The sequence below is a fragment of the Rhamphochromis longiceps genome, linkage group LG5 (assembly GCF_057381845.1).
Source record: "Rhamphochromis longiceps isolate RC_006_pf linkage group LG5, R_longiceps_female_GT1.1, whole genome shotgun sequence".
NCBI lineage: Eukaryota > Metazoa > Chordata > Actinopteri > Cichliformes > Cichlidae > Rhamphochromis > Rhamphochromis longiceps.
In genome coordinates this window covers 19,143,636-19,164,124 of record NC_140561.1, presented here as the reverse complement: position 1 = coordinate 19,164,124, position 20,489 = coordinate 19,143,636, and the positions used below count along the sequence as shown (strand labels likewise).

The 20,489-nt window shown below is 40.9% G+C and overlaps 1 protein-coding gene across 1 annotated transcript; it reads right to left on the bottom strand.

Moving 5' to 3' along the window:
- Positions 1-1,615: 1,615 nt before the first annotated feature.
- cdk4 (cyclin dependent kinase 4) lies at positions 1,616-18,573 on the bottom strand. Its single transcript, XM_085406357.1, has 8 exons — positions 18,328-18,573; positions 7,912-8,146; positions 7,701-7,836; positions 7,359-7,526; positions 5,309-5,418; positions 4,055-4,105; positions 3,834-3,969; positions 1,616-2,407 (listed from the first exon to the last, which is right to left on the bottom strand). Exons 2-8 carry the CDS (start codon positions 8,127-8,129, stop codon positions 2,306-2,308), a joined length of 921 nt encoding a protein of 306 aa, XP_085262483.1. The 5' UTR covers positions 8,130-8,146; positions 18,328-18,573; the 3' UTR covers positions 1,616-2,305.
- Between the last annotated feature and the right edge of the window lie 1,916 nt (positions 18,574-20,489).

Here is a 20,489-nt window from a genome sequence, read left to right as displayed (position 1 = left end):
ATATGTCTTTACTTAATTCACATTTTTCAGCCTTGATAACATTTAGAGCTTTTTGCTAACAATGGGAATGCTGCAAAAGCACAAAGTTAACTGTTAATGTAAATGTATTCATCTAACCAAATCAAGATAGACCTGGGGATTTAAATATTGCTTTTAACAGTCTAAAACACTCTATAAACGCATTTCTTACTAGTGCCTATTGCTATTGTATAGTACTGTGAAAAAGTCTTTCAGCCAACTCTCATTTCTTTATAGTTCACATCCAAGCAGCTGGACTTTCTTGCAAAGTTTAAAATGCTTTTGAGCAATCTGTGCTTTCTGAAGGTCTTTCAAAGTTTTCTTTACTGTTTATTTGTTAAACTACTTCACACTGACCTATGAGTCATTCAAGCATTAAAAATGCGCCTAACTCACTGGATGCACTAATGTAATGTCTACATGAGACAAATAAAACTTCATTCAAATAAAAGAAAAATATAAAAAAGTATTTTTTCCCCAAATTTCTTTAGATATAACTACAAAAATGTCACAAACAGCACAGTTTGACAGGCATAAAAATCACATTTTTTCTCATGTAAGTTTACTCCCAAAGTAGAAAACATGGCACATCTCGGCATGCTGTGCAGCGTCTCCTTAAAAAATCTGAAGAAACTGAACACGTGCAGAACAAATGAAGAAGTGGCAGGCATAAAAAAAAAAGAAAAAACAGTATCTGAAAAACCCAAATCCTCTTCAGTTGATCCATCTACTGTTCTCTAAAGCTTCAATGGTCTCAGTGGAAAGGTGGGATTATTAAGGCATCCTTAAGAAAGTGAAGGAGGCAGAAAAATGCCAAAATACACAAGGACTCGACTAAAAATCAGTGGCAACAGGTCTGATGGCGTGATGGATCTGAGACATCTTTGGTTCAAATTGTCATCAACAGGTATGGAGGAGGTGAGGAGAGAGGTACAGCAGCCATGTGTAAAACACAGTGGAGGCTCTGTGATGGTTTCAGCCAGTGTGTTGGAGTTTGTGTCAAAACTGATGGAATTATGAGTGATTATGAATTTATCTACCATGTAATACTGGAAACCTTCACCCAGTAACTTTATTTTTGAAGCATACCTAAATAGAAAAAACACAGCAAAACACTATCAGTGACGGATCTGCTTCACCAGAGCCCAAACCTCAAAATTATTCAAGCAGCGAGAGATCATCTTGACCAAAAACAGAATAAAAAGCAGAAAACATCCAAAGAAGATCATTGAATGCCCCTCAAGAAGTCCAGAGAACTATTCCCAAGACACTACTTATAGCAATGATGACGAAGCTTGCCTAAGAGAGTTCAGGCTGTGTTGATGAATAAAGGTGGTCATACAAAATATTAAATATTACGAACTCTGTTTTGCCTTAAATACTCGCACTTGTTGCACTGAATCAGTCCCATTTACCTAACAAAAATAAAGAAGTGAGGGGGGGCTTTCACAGTACCGTCTAATTGAATATGCTAACGATGGCACGATTCACAATTTTATACCTCATGTTCATTCAAGAAACACATTTCAGTCCATTTTTCGGTTTCATTCATTCCACAGACCCCCAATCTGTGTAATAAAACACAATTAAGCCTCAGTGTGGTTGAAACATTTATTTATATTTGCAGTGATGACTGATTTCAGATGGTTGCAGCAACAGAAGACAAATGTTAAACACGAAATGAACTACACCCATTCAGTCTTTCAGCACATAGAAAAATACTTTTGTTTCTTGAGCTAATTCAAGGGCAATACCAGTATTTTTATAAGGTGTGTCGTTCTTGTGTGCTTATCCACTTCTACTTGTTCCTTTTCCTCACAAATTTAACACAGCTAGCTTAAATCATTTACATACAGCTCAATGCCTGTCACAGTCTTACAATGTTATTGTTCCTATTGTATTATATTAATACAGCTACAGTAAACTCACTATCTAATGGCTTTTCTAATCTGACACGTCCAGAAATGTCGCAGGAGGAACATTTTGTCGGCGATGACACGACTTTTGTGTTTATGAGTGCCAGCTGACGATACTGATACGTGAAAAAACACTGGTACTGTCCTTTAAGACGTGACACGTTATTACTCGTTACATTTACACATTGAGAACCATAGCAGCGATCCTCATTTCATTCCTCTTTCTCAGCCTTTTACCTTTTTTTTTGTGATGCGGGAATAACAAAATAATATTCCGAAGCAGACATCGTGAAAGGCAGAGCGGTGAATGACACTGATACGTCGAAACTTCCAACACTGTTACCTCTTGCTGCGCGCTTCCCTGGACGACTTCAGCTTTTTGTCTGAGTCGACGTCGCCTCGTCCCGAAAATATTCATGTTCTAGTGCGTTTAAGGCTGATATTCGTTTCAAGGGGTCAAAGGTCAGCATTTTCTGTGGAGGAAAGAGTAGCACGATGTTAGAAGTGTATCACTGTACGTTGTGAGCTCTTTAATGGACAGTTTGATGAACTGCCAAAGAATATCTAATCAGCCAGTCACATGACAGCAACTGGCATGTAGACATGGTCAAGACAAGCTGGGCATCAGAATCAGGAAGAAAGAGGATGTAAGTTTGAATGTGGCACGGTTGTAGTGTCAGAAAGGCCAGTCTGAGTATTTCTAAAACTACTGAGCTACTGGGATTTTCCCACACAACCATCTCTAGGGTTTCCAAAGAAAAAAAGAGAAAATGTCCAGTGGGCGGCAGTTCTGAGTTTAGAGGTCAGAGGGGAATGGGCAGACTTCTGAATGCATAGCACATCAAACCTCGAAGCAGACGTGCTACAGCAGCAGAAGACCACACCAGGTGCTCCTCCTGTCAGCTAAAAACAGGAACTGAGGCTACAATTCACACGACAGAAGACTGAAAAACGTCGACTGGTCTTTCGATTTCTGCTGTGACTTTCAGATGGTAGGGTCAGACTTTGGGGTAACCAACATGAAAAGATGGCTCCATCGTGTCTTGTATGGTTCAAGCTGCTGCTGCTGGTGGCTATTTTCTTGGCATATCTTGGACTCCTTAGAACCACTGAGCACCATTTAAATGCTACAGCCTACCAGCCTGCTGACCATGACCATCCCTTTATGACCACAGTGTACCCATCCAGCTGGATAACATGTCACAAAGCTCAGATCATCTCACACTGGTTCCTTGAACATGCCCATGAGTTCACTGTACTCGGATGGCCTCCACAGCACCTTTGGCATGTGGTTAAATGGGTGATTCACATCATGAATGTGCAGCAACTGTGTGATGCTATCATGTCAATATGGAGCAAAAAGATCTCGGAGGTATGTTTCCTGCACCAGAGAAGATTAACTGGCAGATTCAGTCCTATTTACCAATTCTGCAGTGAAACCGAGAAGTAAAAGCACTTGTGTTTCTATTATTTATCACATCATACAGGGAGACATGATAAAATCTTCTGTCTACTTTAAATAGTTAGGTAACGCCTTTAATCACAGGAGGAATGAACATTTACTGTAAATCTCCTTTAAATATTCCATTTAAAATGTCAATTTAAGTCATATTTCCTCTTTAACCAGCACTCTGTAAAGCATGCGAACAAAACCCTTTTCTTAAAAGGGCACTTCCTCTAACACAACCAGCTGAATAAGCAAAAGGAGTCACAGGAATTTGTCAGGATCGCAGCAGTTGAATTCCTGAGGCTCGTGTTTAAGGCAAATGAAATTCTTCTGGGATATGAGGTTGCTTAATCTGTTAATGCCCTGATTTTAACTCGGTATGTAGCTGAGACATAAATCAACTACCAGGCAGGATGCAAAGCCGCTCTAATGATTTAATTCACGAGCCTTACCAGCAACAGTTGCGCCCCATGCTCATTTATCTCTGGGACAAAGTCCGTGATTGGGCGAGCCGTGAGAGTGGGGAAGTTTTTCCTTGATAGTGTAACATCAGTCGGCCACTCCTCCTCTGGCGGCAAGCCGATAACCCTGAAATGACGTGTAAGTTTCAGTGACAAAGGAGTTGCGAGAATGATCAGTCGGGTTAATGTGACTGAAAGTGTTTGTTACTCACTCAAAAATCTTCCCAAGTTGGTCCATTTCTGATTCTCCACAGAACAAAGGTCTAACACGCAGACAGAACAAAGACGAGTTAAAAGCTGGAAGCTGATGGTTATTTTTGACCTTTGGCCTAAAAGCTACAACATCATAACACTGTGCATTTTTGATGAATCATAAGAATCTCACCATCTTCATAGGAACTGCTCACAAAGGGATCGTTTTTTAGGCATTCATCCTTTGATGCAATGTGTCATTTGTACCGCTAGGTGGAGCTGCTGTGTGCTTCTTAGCATTTCTGATTAAACTTAAAAGCTCCTCTAATACGTTCATAAAATTGCTGCTATCACAGGATCAGTCTCTTAAATTAAACTTCTAAATCACCAAACAAAATTAATACTGAGCTGAAGTCAGTTCTTAATATTAATATTAAGCTTATTGGTTAATTACCCACCCCTGCTCTATGGTAAATTTGTATCACCAAGCATCATCATTCCCTAAACAGCTATAAAAAAAATACAGTTTAACTCAATAAACCTTAATCTTAAGTTACAGCTATAAAATGTTTATGGCAAAGACCTTTTTTATTTACTCTTTAAACCAATTTACCCTTATTAAAACTCATTTTACTGATATATGTACTAATATATGAGAAACTAAAAACCGCCCGTGCCTCAGGACCAGAGAGCACACACTGACTGCAAATGTGCCGTGAATATTTTGGTTTCAGTCAGAAGCAGAATGCAGAAATGTTCATATATCTGTAAAATGTTCAGCCTCGTTGCACATTTGCACTGGATTTGCTATCATGTCCTGTCATCTTACTAAATATTTCTTGCACGTGATTAAAACGAAGAAATGATCCACATCTATGTCAAACATGAGAAAGTCAGCCTGACTTAAACCGAAAAAATGAACAACACTTTGTAAATATTTAACTTTCTCTAACCTTAGCCAACAGTTTCAGAACCTGAACAGCAAATAAAAAGCTAGACACGAGTCCCAGGCTTGTGCCTTTGTACACACTGCTTCCCTATCACAGGTGCAGTTAAAAGATGTCATGGTTATCGAGGCAGTGGTTTCACACAGAACCAGAGCAAATCAAACTTACTTGGCACGATGGAGATGATTTAAAATCGCAATCTAATCTGTTTTCAGGAATTTAATGAGAACCCAGAGCTCACGTCACACCTCGCAGAGGATGAGTAATCAGGCCTCTGCTACTTTTTAACTTAGTGACTCAGATCACAAAAATCGAATGCTGACTCACTTCCGTCTGAACATCTCTGCAAAGATACAGCCGGTGCTCCAGATATCCACGGGTGTGGCGTAACTGGACTGCAGCAGGACTTCCGGAGGTCGGTACCACAGGGTCACAACCTGGAAGACACAAACAGAACAGCTCAATGGATACATACCAAAAAAACCTTTTATCAATATGTATATGCTGATACTAATTCATCATGATCTGATGGGAATTTCTAACTTGGGGTTGGGCTCTAACAGAGTCGCAAACAGGTCAAATACTGTTGAAGAACAAAACACTCGCACATTAGCTGCTTTTCTGCAGATGTTTCCAGAGTGTGTCATTCAGGTTGAGGTGAGAAAAAATGCTTTACTGATGTCTGAAGATCACGTAAAAGAGTTTATTCGTAGTGCAAAGACAGTGTTTAGCAAAAAACTCCACAAAACATTATCTAGTAGCAGGGGCGGGGCAGTCGACCCCCCTTGATATTCAACTGGGCCCCCATGTTGCCCCTCCAAAATTGCGTAGTCATGTCACTCCAACCATGGGCGGAAATTACAGATAAGATAGGAAGACAAGAAAGTTTTGAGCCCCTTTTTCTGTTAAAAACTGTTTTGTCCCCCTCAATGCATCACTGCACGTAAATACCATTACGTGCAGTGACAGCTATAGGGTTAAATAGCATTGTTAAAAGATGTGCTCCCCCTCATACCCCCCCCCCCCAACTCTTGAATTTGCAAACTGTAAGCAAAACGATGTGTTTTTTTCTAGCACTCAGGAAAATTAAACATACTTACTGCTGTAACCACTCTTTATTTTATTGGCTCCATTACTTTGTCGCTAAATCTGAATCTGCAGCAAGGGTGCTTTATAATTATGGGGAAGCTACGTCTTCTAATGGAGGTCTAGTGAACATTAAGATCATTACAGCTACTAAATTTAAAAACACTTTTAAAGTGCTTTTGTTTTCCTACGTATTTAATTGAATATTTTTTAGCCTCCTCCAGTACTTCCACACTATATCAGTAAAACGTCTGTGGTTTAATCCCAGGAGGGAACATAAAGTCCTTTGGGGTCGTGTCAGGAAGGTTATCTGGTATAAAAAATCTACCAAAATAAGCATGTGGAGCTACTTCCTGTCCTTGTAATTAAGATAGCAACCAAAAATAACTCTATGAGCCTCCCTCCCTGACTCATTTGACTAATTGATGGGCCTCTCCTTTTAAAAGTCCTGGAAAAATGCCCCTGCCTGGCAAAGGTCTGCATCTTCAGCAGGTAATTTTCTTTCACTGTACTCATGCTAATGCAGAAGCTAGCATTTAGCTAAAGTTACAGACATACCAGCATGGCTCTAGCCTTTTATTGTTACTTTACTGTTCATTTTTTAAACCACTAAAACAATTTTTCAGAATTCAAATAAAACAAATAATAAGCGGACACAGCCACAATCACAGCATCTTTAATTATGGGGCAAATGTGCGTGACATTAAAAGCAAAACGCCAAAACAAGGCATAGCAGTTTAAACATGAGTAATAAAATGCTAGCCAGTGCAGTAAATCTGGATATTACGTCTTTTTTTTTTTTTATAAAAATGTAGTTTTGAGGCATCATGGTTTGTCCTGGAGTATTTCCTGGCAATCTGCTAACACTCCAGGAAGTTACTGCTCCCATCCAAGTCACGGCGTGAGATTTTACACAACATCTTTACACAAAAATGTGATATAATGCATTAATTACCGAGGCGTGGGGTTACTACTTGGCAGCTTTTGTTACTTTTGGATTGTTTACCCACCATTTCCAGTCCTGCCTTACGCTAAGCTAACCATCTGCTGGTTGTAGTGTTCTTATCTAACGCTAAGCAAGAAGGCAAATAAGCATATTTTCCAAAATGTTTATGCCTGGCACCAGAACGCTGAAGACTGGAAACTGTATGTTATTTTCACTGTCTAGCTGCCTAAAACACTTTGAAGTGCTGACTACAATGAAATGGTAGAAAATCGACAATAAGAATTAATCAAAGTTAGAAAAAAAAATTACAATATCCTTTGGAAAATTACTCTATACACGTCTTACCACAGGAGTGAGGGCCATGTGGCAGCTGTAGATCCTGGCAAGTCCAAAGTCAGCCAGCTTCACCTGGCCCTGGCTGGTTACCAGAATATTCTCTGGTTTCAGGTCTCTGTGCATCACGCGGTTAGAGTGAAGGAATGCAAGACCACACAGCAACTGCTTCATCAAATCCTGCAAAAACACAAGCAGAGCTTCACTGGAACTACATATTTTACAGCTTTCAGCTTGGGAACAGGGATTTAAATGAGTAATAAGCAGAACCGTCCATGCTTGGAATGTGGTATCAGCAATGTTATTTTACTTTAGCTAACTTTTAGTGTAGATATAGCTGGAGCCAGTTCTCACTTTAATGCGGTCTGGAGATAATCCTGGTGCTGGCGCTTTCTCTAGGTATGTCTTAAGGTCCTGGTCCACGTGCTCAAACACTAGAGTGACTTTGGTCTCCTGGTTTGCTCCCTTGGTGGCGCAGACATCCATAAGCCTGCAGAAGTAAGAAAATTCATGACTCCTGTGTGAAGCATTCATTTTAATCACAAGATGAAAAGACGACACCCACCTGACCACATTGGGGTGGTCGAACTGCTCCAGCCGTTTTAACAAAGCCACTTCTCTGACTGTGGAGACCGGGAGGCCGTTTTGGTCTGTCCTCACATGCACGCTCTTCAGAGCCACAAACTGCCCGCTCTCAATGTCCCGGGCTTTATAAACAGTCCCATAAGCACCTCCACCGATTTCTGCCACCGGGTCATACTGGATGCTGGTGCTGTGGGCCATGGCCAAGTTGAAAGAGCCTGACACATAAAGCAATAATGATATTACTGGCAATCGGTTAATGTCCTGTGGAAAGTGCACTGCTTCAAGTGACCGATCACAGTGGTTGAAGATGCAAATACATGATGAGGCTAGAAAAAAAGTAATGAAATCGTTAAAGTCAGCTGGATTCACCCTCTGGGCATGAAGACTGCCTGGACCCAAGTGGTTATCTGACCATCCACTTCAGAGAACAACAACACTGGCATTGCTTAAAAATGCAAAAAGAAAAAAAAACTTATAAAAACCCATCTAACAACAGTCAACCAGCATAATGAACTTTTTATGAACTCTCTACACCGAACAAGGAACATCATCTTCCCAAAGACATTCTGTGTGGGAGAAGCTGGTGACTGTTCAGTAATAAAGAGAGAAAAGTCCTCGGGCTAACACCAGGCAGAGGCTGAAATTCATTACCACATCTCTGCAAACCTGCCACATCCAAAATGAATTGATGCTCCTCAACAGCTCTTGTGCTTGAGGATCCATTTCTAAACGAGTACAAAGTCTATTTCCTGTCACACTGCCAGCAGTCCATCTTAGAAATAACTTCGAATTGGCGATAAAAAAGCACTTTTGTGTTAGAACTTCATGCGCTCTCAATGAAAGTCTTCCTGTTCGTGTTTTTTTTTTAAACTTTGCAAATGACCTTCTATAGCAACAGTATGCTTACTTTTATCTGTTTAACTACAGCGGGGGCTTTTATAGCAAATGTTTTTGGTAGCTACCAGTTTCTCTTTTATTCTTTGAGCTTTAGCCTGTTTTTGATGTGAAAAAGTTTCTAGCTTGCTAAAATTATTCAGTTGAACTTCTTCCACTACATTACATTTTTAAAACCTTTTCCCTAATACTCCAAAGACCCCCCCACTACAGAGATCCACTTCTATCAGCAGCTGTTGGCTTTTCCCCTCGTCTAGCAGACCTTACACTTTTGCCACCAGACCAAACATCTGTAAAAATGTCCTCGTCTGTTCATTTTGCTTTCAGTTTAGTGTCTGTTTGTGAATGAATTGCTCCAAAGACTCGTGTTGTTATAGGTTATAGTGCAAGTCTTTAGCAGCACTAGTCCTTTTGACTTCTTGAGATAATTAGCCCACTCACTACTGCTGTCAGTGTTGCTGTGCAAATACATTCGACTGTCTCAGCTGTAGTTTTCAATGATGTAGTACCCCTTTAATTTTGATTCAATTCAATTTTATTAATATAGCACCAAATCACACAAACAGTCAACTCGAGGCAGTTTATATTGTAAGGTAAAGATCCTACAAAAATAAGTGAGGCTGGGGGAGATCACCTCTGAAACCCGGTCCCTCAGTATTGGTGCCCCCCAAGGATGTGTCCTCTCACCACTACTGTTCTTGTCATGATCCTGGGTCCTTTTGACCCAGCGTTTTGTGTTTTCTCTTCGAGATTTTGGTTCTGTTCACCTCTAATTGGTGTTTACCCTGTTCCCCCCCCGTGTGTTCCTGTTTTATTGTGAAGGTCTGCGTCTTATGTGAGTGTTTTCAGTTTGCCTCCCTGGTCTCGTCATGTTAATCACTCCCAGCTGTGTCTCCCACCTGTGTGTAATCTCCCTGTGTTCTGAGTGTATTTAAGTTGTATTTTCTGTCTTAGTAATTGCTGGTTCGTCTGTGTTGTTTCCCCTCGGTCTCCCTGCGTCTCCCCGTATGTATTTCTCCGGACCTCCCTGCATCCTCATTCTGGTTTGTCTTATTAGTTTACCCAGTTTAGGTTTCCGGTTTCATGTTTTGTCGCCACCGCTGTTTGTACTTACACCCCTGTCAATAAACACTCACCTGCACCAGAGCTGCCGCCTTTTGGGTCCTTTTCTACATTCCACACGGCTTGCCCCGGCAATCCGTGACAGTTCTCCCTCTACACTAACGACTGCACCTCCAAGAACTCGGCTGTCAAACTCCTAAAGTTTGCAGATGACACCACTGTCATTGGCCTCATTCAGGATGGTGATGAGTCTGCATACCGGCAGGAAGTTGAGCGGCTGGTACTCTGGTGCAGTCAGCACAATCTGGAGCTGAACACTCTTAAGACTGTAGAGATGACAGTGGACTTCAGGAGACATCCCTCAACTCTGCTCCCCCTCACCATATCAGACAGCCCTGTGTCGACTGTGAAGACCTTCAAGTTCCTGGGTACAACCATCTCCCAGGACCTGAAGTGGGAGACCAACATCAACTCCATCCTCAAAAAGACCCAGCAGAGGATGTACTTCCTGAGACAACTGGGGAAGTACAGTCTTCCACAGGAGCTGCTGATCCAGTTCTACACTGCGGTCATTGAGTCTGTCCTGTGCTCCTCCATCACAGTCTGGTATGGAGCAGCCACTAAACAGGACAGGAGCAGACTGCAGCGGACTGTACGGGCAGCAGAAAGGATCATCGGCACGCCCCTGCCCTCCATCCAGGACCTGTACCTCTCAAGAACCAGTAAACGGGCAGGGAAAATCATCACAGACCCCTCACACCCTGGACACAGACTTTTTGATCTGCTGCTGGTACAGAAGCCTGCAGACCAGGACCACCCGACACAGGAACAGTTTCTTTCCCCTCGCCATCTCCCTTCTTAACAGTTGACCTGTCACACTGCTCCCACTGCCAGACTGCAGCTGCACCTTATGTACATTTTGTAGTATTCATTCCACCTCATTCATTTCTGTATTTTATGTATATAAGTTTAGATTCGTTATTTATAGTTGGTTTACACAGCTTTGTGTATGTATGTGTAATGTGTATATATAGACACGTGTGTGTGTGTGTGTGTGTGTGTGTGTGTGTGTGTGTGTGTGTGTGTGTGTGTGTGTGTGTGTGTGTGATTTACATTGCTGTGCTTGAGAGCCACCATCTACTGGAACCAAATTCCCTGTATGTGTCTGCACATATACTTGGCCAATAAACACGATTCTGATTCTGATAAAGAGAAAACCCCAAGCAAGCGCTTTGGCGACAGTGGGAAGGAAAAACTCCCTTTTAACAGGAAGAAACCTTCAGCAGACCCAGGCTCAGGGAGAGGCGGCCATCTGCCCCAACTGTCTGAGGGTGACGAGAGGAAGAAAGGCAAAAAACACACTGTGGGAAAGAGCCAGAGATTAATAATAAGTAACGATCAATGCAGAGCAGTGTATAAACACACGGAGAGTGAAGACCACTCAGTGGGAAGCCCCCAGCAGCCTAGGCCTATTGCAGTGTAACTAAGGTAGGATTCAAGGTCACCTGATCCAGCCTTAACTATAAACTTTGTCAAAAAGGGAAGTTTTAAGCCTGATCCTAAAAGTAGAGAAGGTGTCTGCTTCCTGGATCCAAACTGGGAGCTGGTTTCACAGGAGAGAGGCCTGAAAGCTGAAGCTTCTGTCTCCCATTCTACTTTTAAATATCCTGGGAACCACAAACCAGCAGTCTGAGAGCAGGATGCTCTACTGGGGTGATGTGGTACTATGAGGTCTTTATGGTAAGGTATGATGTGGTCTGTCTTTTTATTCCTTGTCAGTGAAGGTGTTTTTTTTTTCTTTTCAAAGCCAGTTTGTACCATTATCTCTACGATGCTCCCACTCCTACCATTTAATAACCTTAAAGAATAAAAAGTTATCAAAAACGATAAATTGTACTTCACTTGAATGTTTATAACAGGTAGACCTAGGATGCTTTTTAAAATTCTTCAATTCATATTTAGTGGTAAGACATAGGGCTGGGCGATATGACCCAAAATTCATATCTCGATATTTTTTTAAGCCATAAAATAAGAACAAAAAGAGAGTTCTTAGTCAAAGCTGTGTCCCAGATGTCACACAGGCACTTTTATTAACATACAGCACAGATGTACATGAAAAATTACTCAAAATTAAATTATGAGCATTTATTAAATAATAATGCTCCATAAATAAAAGAAAACAATTTTGTTTTTGTGCTAAACAAAGAGCTCACAATTGTGCAGTCAAAATGTAAACTAAAAGACACTGAGCGTAATAACAAAGACAGACAGATTTCACAGCTGCTCTGTTCCCGAGTTTTACTGTGTGACTGATAGCCTGGAGTTTGAAATCCGCTTCATAACCACGTCTCTTACAGGTGCCATTTATGGTCCTTATACACACACAATACGGTAATATTACGTTGAAGCACAGTACGTATCACTCCGCGAAGCTCCTCGGTAGCCGTAATGCGCCGACAATCTATCAAGCGGTGCAGCTCCGTAGCTTACCAAAGTCGTACTCAAACATTTTTGACAGATTGCTGAGCGCCGTGTACCACATAAAATCGGTTCGCGGCCATCAAGCACAACCAGAATTCATACATAAGGCGCGCTATCAACTTTTGAGAGAATGAAAGGATTTTAGGGTTAGCGCGGTTAGCTCGTTAGCGCGGTTAGCTCGTTAGCATGTTTAGCTCGTTAGCACGTTGACGCCGTCCAGCCCCACGCATAGGGCGATGCGCAGTAACTCGTTAACGGAGATTTGCCGTGTCCATCTTGTAGCTGCCTGCACGTGAAGCGATGGGGGAGGAGGGGGAGTTGTCTTCAGTGAAGGCGAGGCGGAGTAACGTTGCGTAGAGACAAAAGTGGACGAAAGAGAGGCAAACTTGCGGCTCCACAACTATAATTATAACGTAACATAGACTATATCGATATAAAGGATATTGTCACATCTTATATCTCGTATAAAATTATATCGATATGTTTTAAAAACTCGATATATCGCCCAGCTCTAGTAAGACAAACAAAATTCTGCCACAGACTGGTCTCCCTGTTGAAGAGGTGATAAGGTCCATACAGATATATACACACAGAAAGGCTGAGAAAGTTCTACTAAAATGCTTTAGGAGTAGAAAAATGTCCCACATCTTGACAAACTTATGGTAAAAATGTCACTCAGCTCGTTTAATGTAGCTCCTTAAAAATGTACACATGCTGTAAATACTTTACAATTTACACATTTGTTTTTTAACCCTCTCAGGCTCAAATTAAGTTTTTGTTGCTAATGCACAAAAGAACACCTGCAGTGGTACTTCTGAGTAAAACAAACTCATAAAATATGTATGTGGAGTAATCAGGTTGTTAGCTTTTACTTGTTGCAAATCTGCAACGCTTGCCTTGAGAGGGTTAAGATTTTTCAAACAAAAAGTTACTTTGATGTTATTTTAGTGTTATTTTATATTTTACCCAGCAGCATTATTAAAATTGACTTGTGCACATAACAGAATTAACTTTGCTTTTTTTCTCACTGTGTGTTTGTAATACAAAACTATGCTTGGAGCTGCAAAGCATTTGAAGGCTAGTTAAGCCAACATCGGTTAGAGCGGAGATATATTCATCAGTGCTCTATTATATACTTATCAAATGTGAAGTGTCTTATTTGCGAAATGGGTGAAACGCATGACACAAAAAACATCTTAAGCTTGATTCCAGCCAGGAATACGTGTTGCGTATCATACTCCCCTCCGGCCGCACCTGACTTCTCCACCTCCCATTTCCTGCCTGCCCCCAACTGTCAACTGCCACATAAAGACAACTGCTACCCCCACCCCACCCTTTACCCCCCACCCATCAAATAATTTTAGGTTTTTAATCCACAAGTGGCAGGAGTCATGTGACTCAACAAATGCGGCTCCACTTTAAAGTCGAGGTCCTTTGACGAGGGACTTCTGCCCACCACTCTGCAGCACAGGAAGCACCTTCAATCACTCGACCCAAAAAATCTTTCTGTGCCGTCGCTCCAGCCCTCAGTCTCCCGACAGGAAGCAGGTACACGGCCAGAGACAACATCATCCCTCTGCTTCCTTCTCTTTGTTAAAGCCTCGGCCTTTAATCTGTCAAGGCAGCTTGGTGCACTTCCTCCGCTCAGCCCATCCCCTAACTGATTTCCATCCATCCACACCCCTTTGACCTACTACACCTCTAATGCCTGATACGGATCTCTCTGCAAGCCCTGCTTTTGCATTCTGAGCTCGCTTACTCCTTGGTAGAAGTTCTCTTCTCTTTAAAGTGTGAAAACAAAACAATGTCCCATTCAGGGTCTCTTAAGAACCTGTTGATCTTGTTTAGACCAAGACTTGTCTGCCATTATGTCAAGTCACAGAGCGAGCGATGTGTTGCTGTCGAAGAAATAAAGAAAGACCTCAAACCAAACTAGACTCCAGTGTTTTGGATTCGGCACCACTTTCGTTTAACAGTATTTATTACCCACCACAGCACAGCAAAACCATCCGTTTGGTTCATGCCTTCTGAGTAAAAGGAGTAGAGGACAAAGCTGACTGTAACCTGACATCCCCAGGCTGATGTACTGCCACCAACAAAATCTATTTTCCCTATTTTCATGTGACTCAAACTGTTAATAAAAGTAGAGCAGAAACATCACCTGACTCTGTGCATTAACGATGATCAGAGAAAAGAAAGATGAAGTAGGCCTAGAACTTACATTTTTCTGAAGAAAGGCACAGCAACAAAGGACTAGAAACACAATCCACTCAAAGTCCAACACTTCAACAAGGAATTCATTCTCTTCTGGATTTGGCTGCTAATGTCATTTTCCAAAACAGGTAATCCAAAGTCCAACACTGTAAACGGCTGTGAGATATTTGGCTTACACAGTATGAAAGCATCTCTGTGTGTTTTATATGAGCCCAGAGATGGAAAACAAATAAATAGAGAGTGCACTTATGGGCTTATTGTCAGCATAGAGATAATTCAGTAAAAATCTTACAGTCCTCATCTTCCACGAGAAGAAAATGTCCATATGGAACGAAAGAAACCTGCCAAGTTCAGATTTGTTATTTGTTATCTCAAAGTGTTTAATGAATGAATAATCCACTGGATCACTGCATCGGCTAAAATACTGTATCAACCAGAGATGGGCAGTAACGCGTTACTTGTAACGCGTTACTGTAATCCGATTACTTTTTCAAGTAACGAGTAAAGTAAGGGATTACTATTGCAAAAACGGTAATTAGATTACCGTTACTTTGCCGTAGGAACGCTGCGTTACTGCGTTACTAAAACCGTGATTTTTTTGCGAGAATGTCTCATGACAGTGACGTAAGCAAGTGCTACGTTCGTGACAACAGCTGTGTGCAGATCAACAGTGGATAATATATGGAGTGCGGGAGAGAGTATGAGCGTACAGTGTTTAAAGCGTGGAAGTACTGACCTTATTTTGAGTTTGATTCCATAAAAAGTGACAAAAACATTAGTGTCCATTAGCATTGTGCGTGGGAAGAAAACTTCTTTTTACAGCGAAACCCCCCCCCCCCCAAACGTCCAAGCAAGCACTGAGTGCGCAACGACGTAATGGGAAACTCACAGAGAAACTCGCGGATTCTTCCACTGACCGCTGCGGCTCACCTGCACCAGGGTAAACCTCCGCCTACCCCGCTCCTGCTTTACAGGTGAAAATAGAGCAACAGGACCGCTGAGTCTTTGACTTTATTTATTTTCTGCTGTGTTTTACTTGCATCTATTTGAAAGACTGAGTGTAAACACACAAAAAAAATTATTTTATGTGCTGGAATGTGCAGAAAATAGGTTTAAATATTAAACAAATTTCTTCCAGTCAGAGAATGTTGCATATAATTAAATTTTTGCTTGATGCATAAAGTTAAAAGATTAAAACTAATAAAAGTTTTAAAAAGGGACTTTTCCATTTGATTACATTTTGTATGATGGATTATGCAGAAAAAGTAGAATTGGGCTGAAAGCTCTATCGCTTTATCACCTATTCAGGTTTTAAATCGTGTTTTTAAAAAGTAACTAAGTAACTAAGTAATTAATTACTTTTGAAAATAAGTAATCAGTAAAGTAACTGGATTACTTTTTGGGGGAAGTAATCAGTAATTAGTTACTAAGAATAAAAAATGACTAATATTGCCTACAGTTGTTTTTATATATCCAGACGTGCTCCCAAACCACAAACGGCAATTATAAACCACATGTAGTCAATATAAACTGTTGTTACTAAGAGGAAGAGGTATTGCTTTAATTTACCGCAACTCTTCCTCTTGTGCAAAGAAAACTGAGTCAGACTTGTCTGCTGACATGAATCCACCAAAATTTCTCTCGAAATTATTAAGAAATGAACCGACATACAGGATGCAAATAAAACTTTCTCGTCTGCAAAAAACAAAACAGAACTCACTTCTCTAAATAACACTGAGATCAATTTTGCCATCAAAATATATTTACATAAAAACCTTTTTGACAAAGCTTATAGTTGGGGCAGGATCAGGTGACCCTAAGTTATACTGCAATAGGCATAGGCTGCTGGAGGCATCCCATGATGCACCGAGTGTTTCTTCTTCACTGACATTTTTTCACTCACTATGTGTTTATATCATTTAATCATTTGTTATTATTAAACTCTGGCTCTCTCCCATCGTGTGCTTTTTGTCCGGTCTTCCTTGCTTCACCCCAGTCGAAGCAGATGGTCGCCCCTCCCTGAGCCTGGAGGCTTCTTCCTGTTAAACGGGAGTTATTCCTTCCCACTCTCGCCAAGTGTTTGATAATAGGGGATCATCTGATTGTTGGTGTATTGACCTTACAGTATAAAGTGCCTGGAGGTGACTGTTGTTGTGATTTGGTTTAATATATAAATATGAACATATGAGCATGTTTCATGTGCCTGGAAAGGGGAAAAGCAGTAAACTAGCTAGCAACATAATTTGACTCCAAGTTTATATTCACCTTTAACTCCTCATTTAAGTCGACACCTTTGTCAGTAACTTTGCATACAACACTTAAATTAAACCTTACATTTCAGAGGTTAAAAGAGCAACAACAACAAAAAAAATCAAGTTGTTAGCACTTCCATTTATCAGGCCGCAGTCAGTTCCTTTGTATTTGCTTCAAATTAATATCAGGGCAGGAAATTACTAACGCTTGATATGATAGGCCAAAACATTGCCCGTGATAACAAAGGCGTCATGATACAGCGGTACTCAACATGTGTCGAGATAATAAATGATATGCACTGCACTTGCCTCTTCACTGCATGCAACCTGGTTACTCCTTCACTTTATAATGAATGACCACGAACAGTCACAAAGCAGGCACTCTGTAATTCATGTTGGTTCTGCGGGTTCTCGGGGGTTTGGGAGTCAGGGAGGAAACCTTCCCATCACAATTCTAACACCAGTTTAACTGGTCTGGGCTAGGCTGCACTTGGTTGTGTGGGCTGACTTAAATATTTATCCCCGCTCCCCAGAACTGGTTTCAAATGTACGTTTTGCAGCAGGCAGATCAAATGTCTACATTTATTGACTCAAACAAACTGTGGGAAGCACAATTTTGTGACGGACATCAAATGAATCAAATGTGCGAAACCCTGTCATACATGTACTGATAATATCTGGCAGGAGGAACCAGTAGAGAGGATTACTGCATGTGCATTTTGTCCCATTCTTGGTTGACAGTGGTCAGAATAAATAATCCGTCGGGCTCTAGTGCCAGCAGTGTTTTCCCCTTGTCTTCACAGCAGGACACAACAGAACAGCCCTGTGGTTTTCAGTGAAACTACCACAGCCTGCCTGTAGAGCAATGACTCTCATAATGAATGATCAGCCTTTCTGTGGTCTCACTGTCTGAGCTGTGAGTCGTTCAGGAAGTGAACAACCCATGACTTGTCACCCTAAAAACATCTCCCGGTTTCCTTTTCCAGCATAGAACAGCTTGCACAACCAGGGGACACACTACAGCTGCACATCTGGAAGCTTCAGCGTCTGACAACACTGGGGTCACTGATCGCTGCCAGAACTGGTCGTGAAGCTCACAGTTACCTCCACACATTTCATTCATTTACTGATTCTTCTAAGCAAAATGCAAACCAGTGACACTGAAGGCCAGTGGGCGGAGGTAGAGAGAAAGCAGGCCAGGGCACACAGAAAGCCTGCTCTGTCCCGACACGTGGTGCTCCTCCATAGCGCTCCTTTGTTAATTACACTGGCAACAAAGTGCAGCAACAACAGGCCACATGGACTTTTTCCTCCTCACCTACATGTTCACTGACGTGGCAGGGAAAACAGCAAACTACAGCAAGCAGCGGATGAGGCAAATCGCCGCCTGCAACTTCCATTTCCACATCTGTGCCACATTACATAAATATCAGTGTCACACACTCTGATCGCAAGCGGCTTCGAGTAATCGTCAGCCCAGATACTGTACTCACCTCGCCCGTCTGTCTCTCTCTCTTCTGTGGCAGGTAAGCTCACTTTAGCTCTATAAGGAAGACATGCTCACTAATCTGCCACGTATAACTCGCATACAAACGGGTCACAAGTGGCAGGTCGGTAAGGTTTAAAGCCCAGCAGTGGATCTGCTGTGGAGAAGCCAATACACCGAGATGATTTCGGCCTCCACTGTGTTTTTTTCTTCAAGCCTGCACCCCTTTTGGGTTGTCTTCCTGTTGCTTCTAGCAAATCTCGGAGGCGGAGCCAAAAGAATTCACCAGCAAATGAATGAAAAACTCCCGAGCTCAGCTGTGCGTCTTAAACTTTTATAAAGTGTCCAGAATCTGCAGTTATTAGCAATATATGACAATCAGTCGGGAGGTAGTTAAGGATAATTGATATGTAGTAGTCAAATCTAATTTGTCCCATCAAAACTATTATTTAGAATATATATTTACATATTACCGTGTCTGAGTTTGTGCGTCGTGCAGGAGAATAACATAGCCTGCTTACGTCGCTTAGAAATATTTAACTACTGATAACAAGCAAACAAATAGTTTCTTGAGATTTCAGCTTATAAAACAAATCATTTCTTAGTTTGAACTGGCTTATTTTTTTAACGTTCAAAGATGAAAAAACTGCTGGTGGCATTGAAAAATAAATAAACAGACAAATAAATAACTTAAATTGATCAAATAATGCTAATTATGAGTTAATTAACACATCATCAAAATTTATATGAAGTACCTGATAGATTTTTAGATCCTCCCCAAAAATATGTTAAAAATCCGTCCATCCAGTCACTGAAGCAGTGTGGTTCGTCAAATGAGTTTTAACTCTAAGATTGAAATCACTCTTCTTTTTCTGCATTTCCTACAGCTAGACAGATACAGACAGACTGATGCAGATATAGATATGGTCTAGATATAGACCCACACTGGGGAAATCCACTTGTTACAGTAGCACGAGGGGCAGAAAGAAAAAGTGAATTAGAGATACTTCAGAAAACCATTAAAATACATGAATAAATAAGAAAAATGATTTACAAATAAACACTACACAAGACTGGTTTGTACAATACTATACACAGCAAAATACTCTAAAAGATAAATCAAAGTTTTTTTTTAAATACATAAATAAAGTGCAGCAGGAATGATAATATATACACGCATATTTTTCTCAGCAAGTATTTATCCTATGTGCCTATCGTACAGTCTGACTGCTGTTGGGATGTAGGGCCTGCAATGATGCTCCGTCCTACACAGTGGCTGTAATTGTTAACTGTTGAAAGAGCTGCTCCGAGTCTCCACAGTCTCATGCAGGGAGTGAGAGCTGTTGTCCATAATGGGCATTAGCTTGGCTAACATCCTCCTCTCACCCACCTCCTCTATGGAGGCTAGAGGACTAGCCAGTCTATTAAAAGTTGTACAACTTCTTTGAAATATGCATATATGTATTGTCCTCTGTTTACTGTGTACCAGTAACTATGTAATAGTTTATTTCATATCCTAAAATCACCCTTTACATAAATACCAAACTAAAGTTTGCAAACTTTATCTAGAGACATATGGACCTGCAAATTAATTTAACAGTTTTTCTTTAATCTCTCCATATGTTCAGTATTTAAAACATCACCTAATTTCAATTTCAAAACAGTTTTTTTTTTCAACAGTTAGTCTAAAAACAATTCAAAAGAGAAACAGGTGTCCTCTAAAAAGGAGAAAAAGACTACACCATGTAAACTAAACAGTGTAATTAGATTAGCAAAATGGCTAATTGTGTATTTATTTAAAAGATGCAAATGGAATAACATCAGGCTTCATTCATCTCTGACAGCTAATAGTCTGTCCATACTGTTATTTTGAATGCTTATCCAATATAGAGTAGCAGGTGGTGGATATCAAGTCTGTCATACTGATGTAGCGTACGAGGTGGAGTATCCTGGACAGATTATCAGACTGTTACAACAATTCAGTGTTGCATTATTAGATAATAATGAATTACACGTGGCTATTAGGTTGAATACTTTTGGCTGTGAATCTCTTGTTAACAATAATCTGATCTTATCGTCTGTCCACACTAATGGACATCCTGTCTGTCTCCGTGCCTTGAGGGAATTCTGCATCAGGCACCCAAAACAACATACAAGTGTTTAGTACTG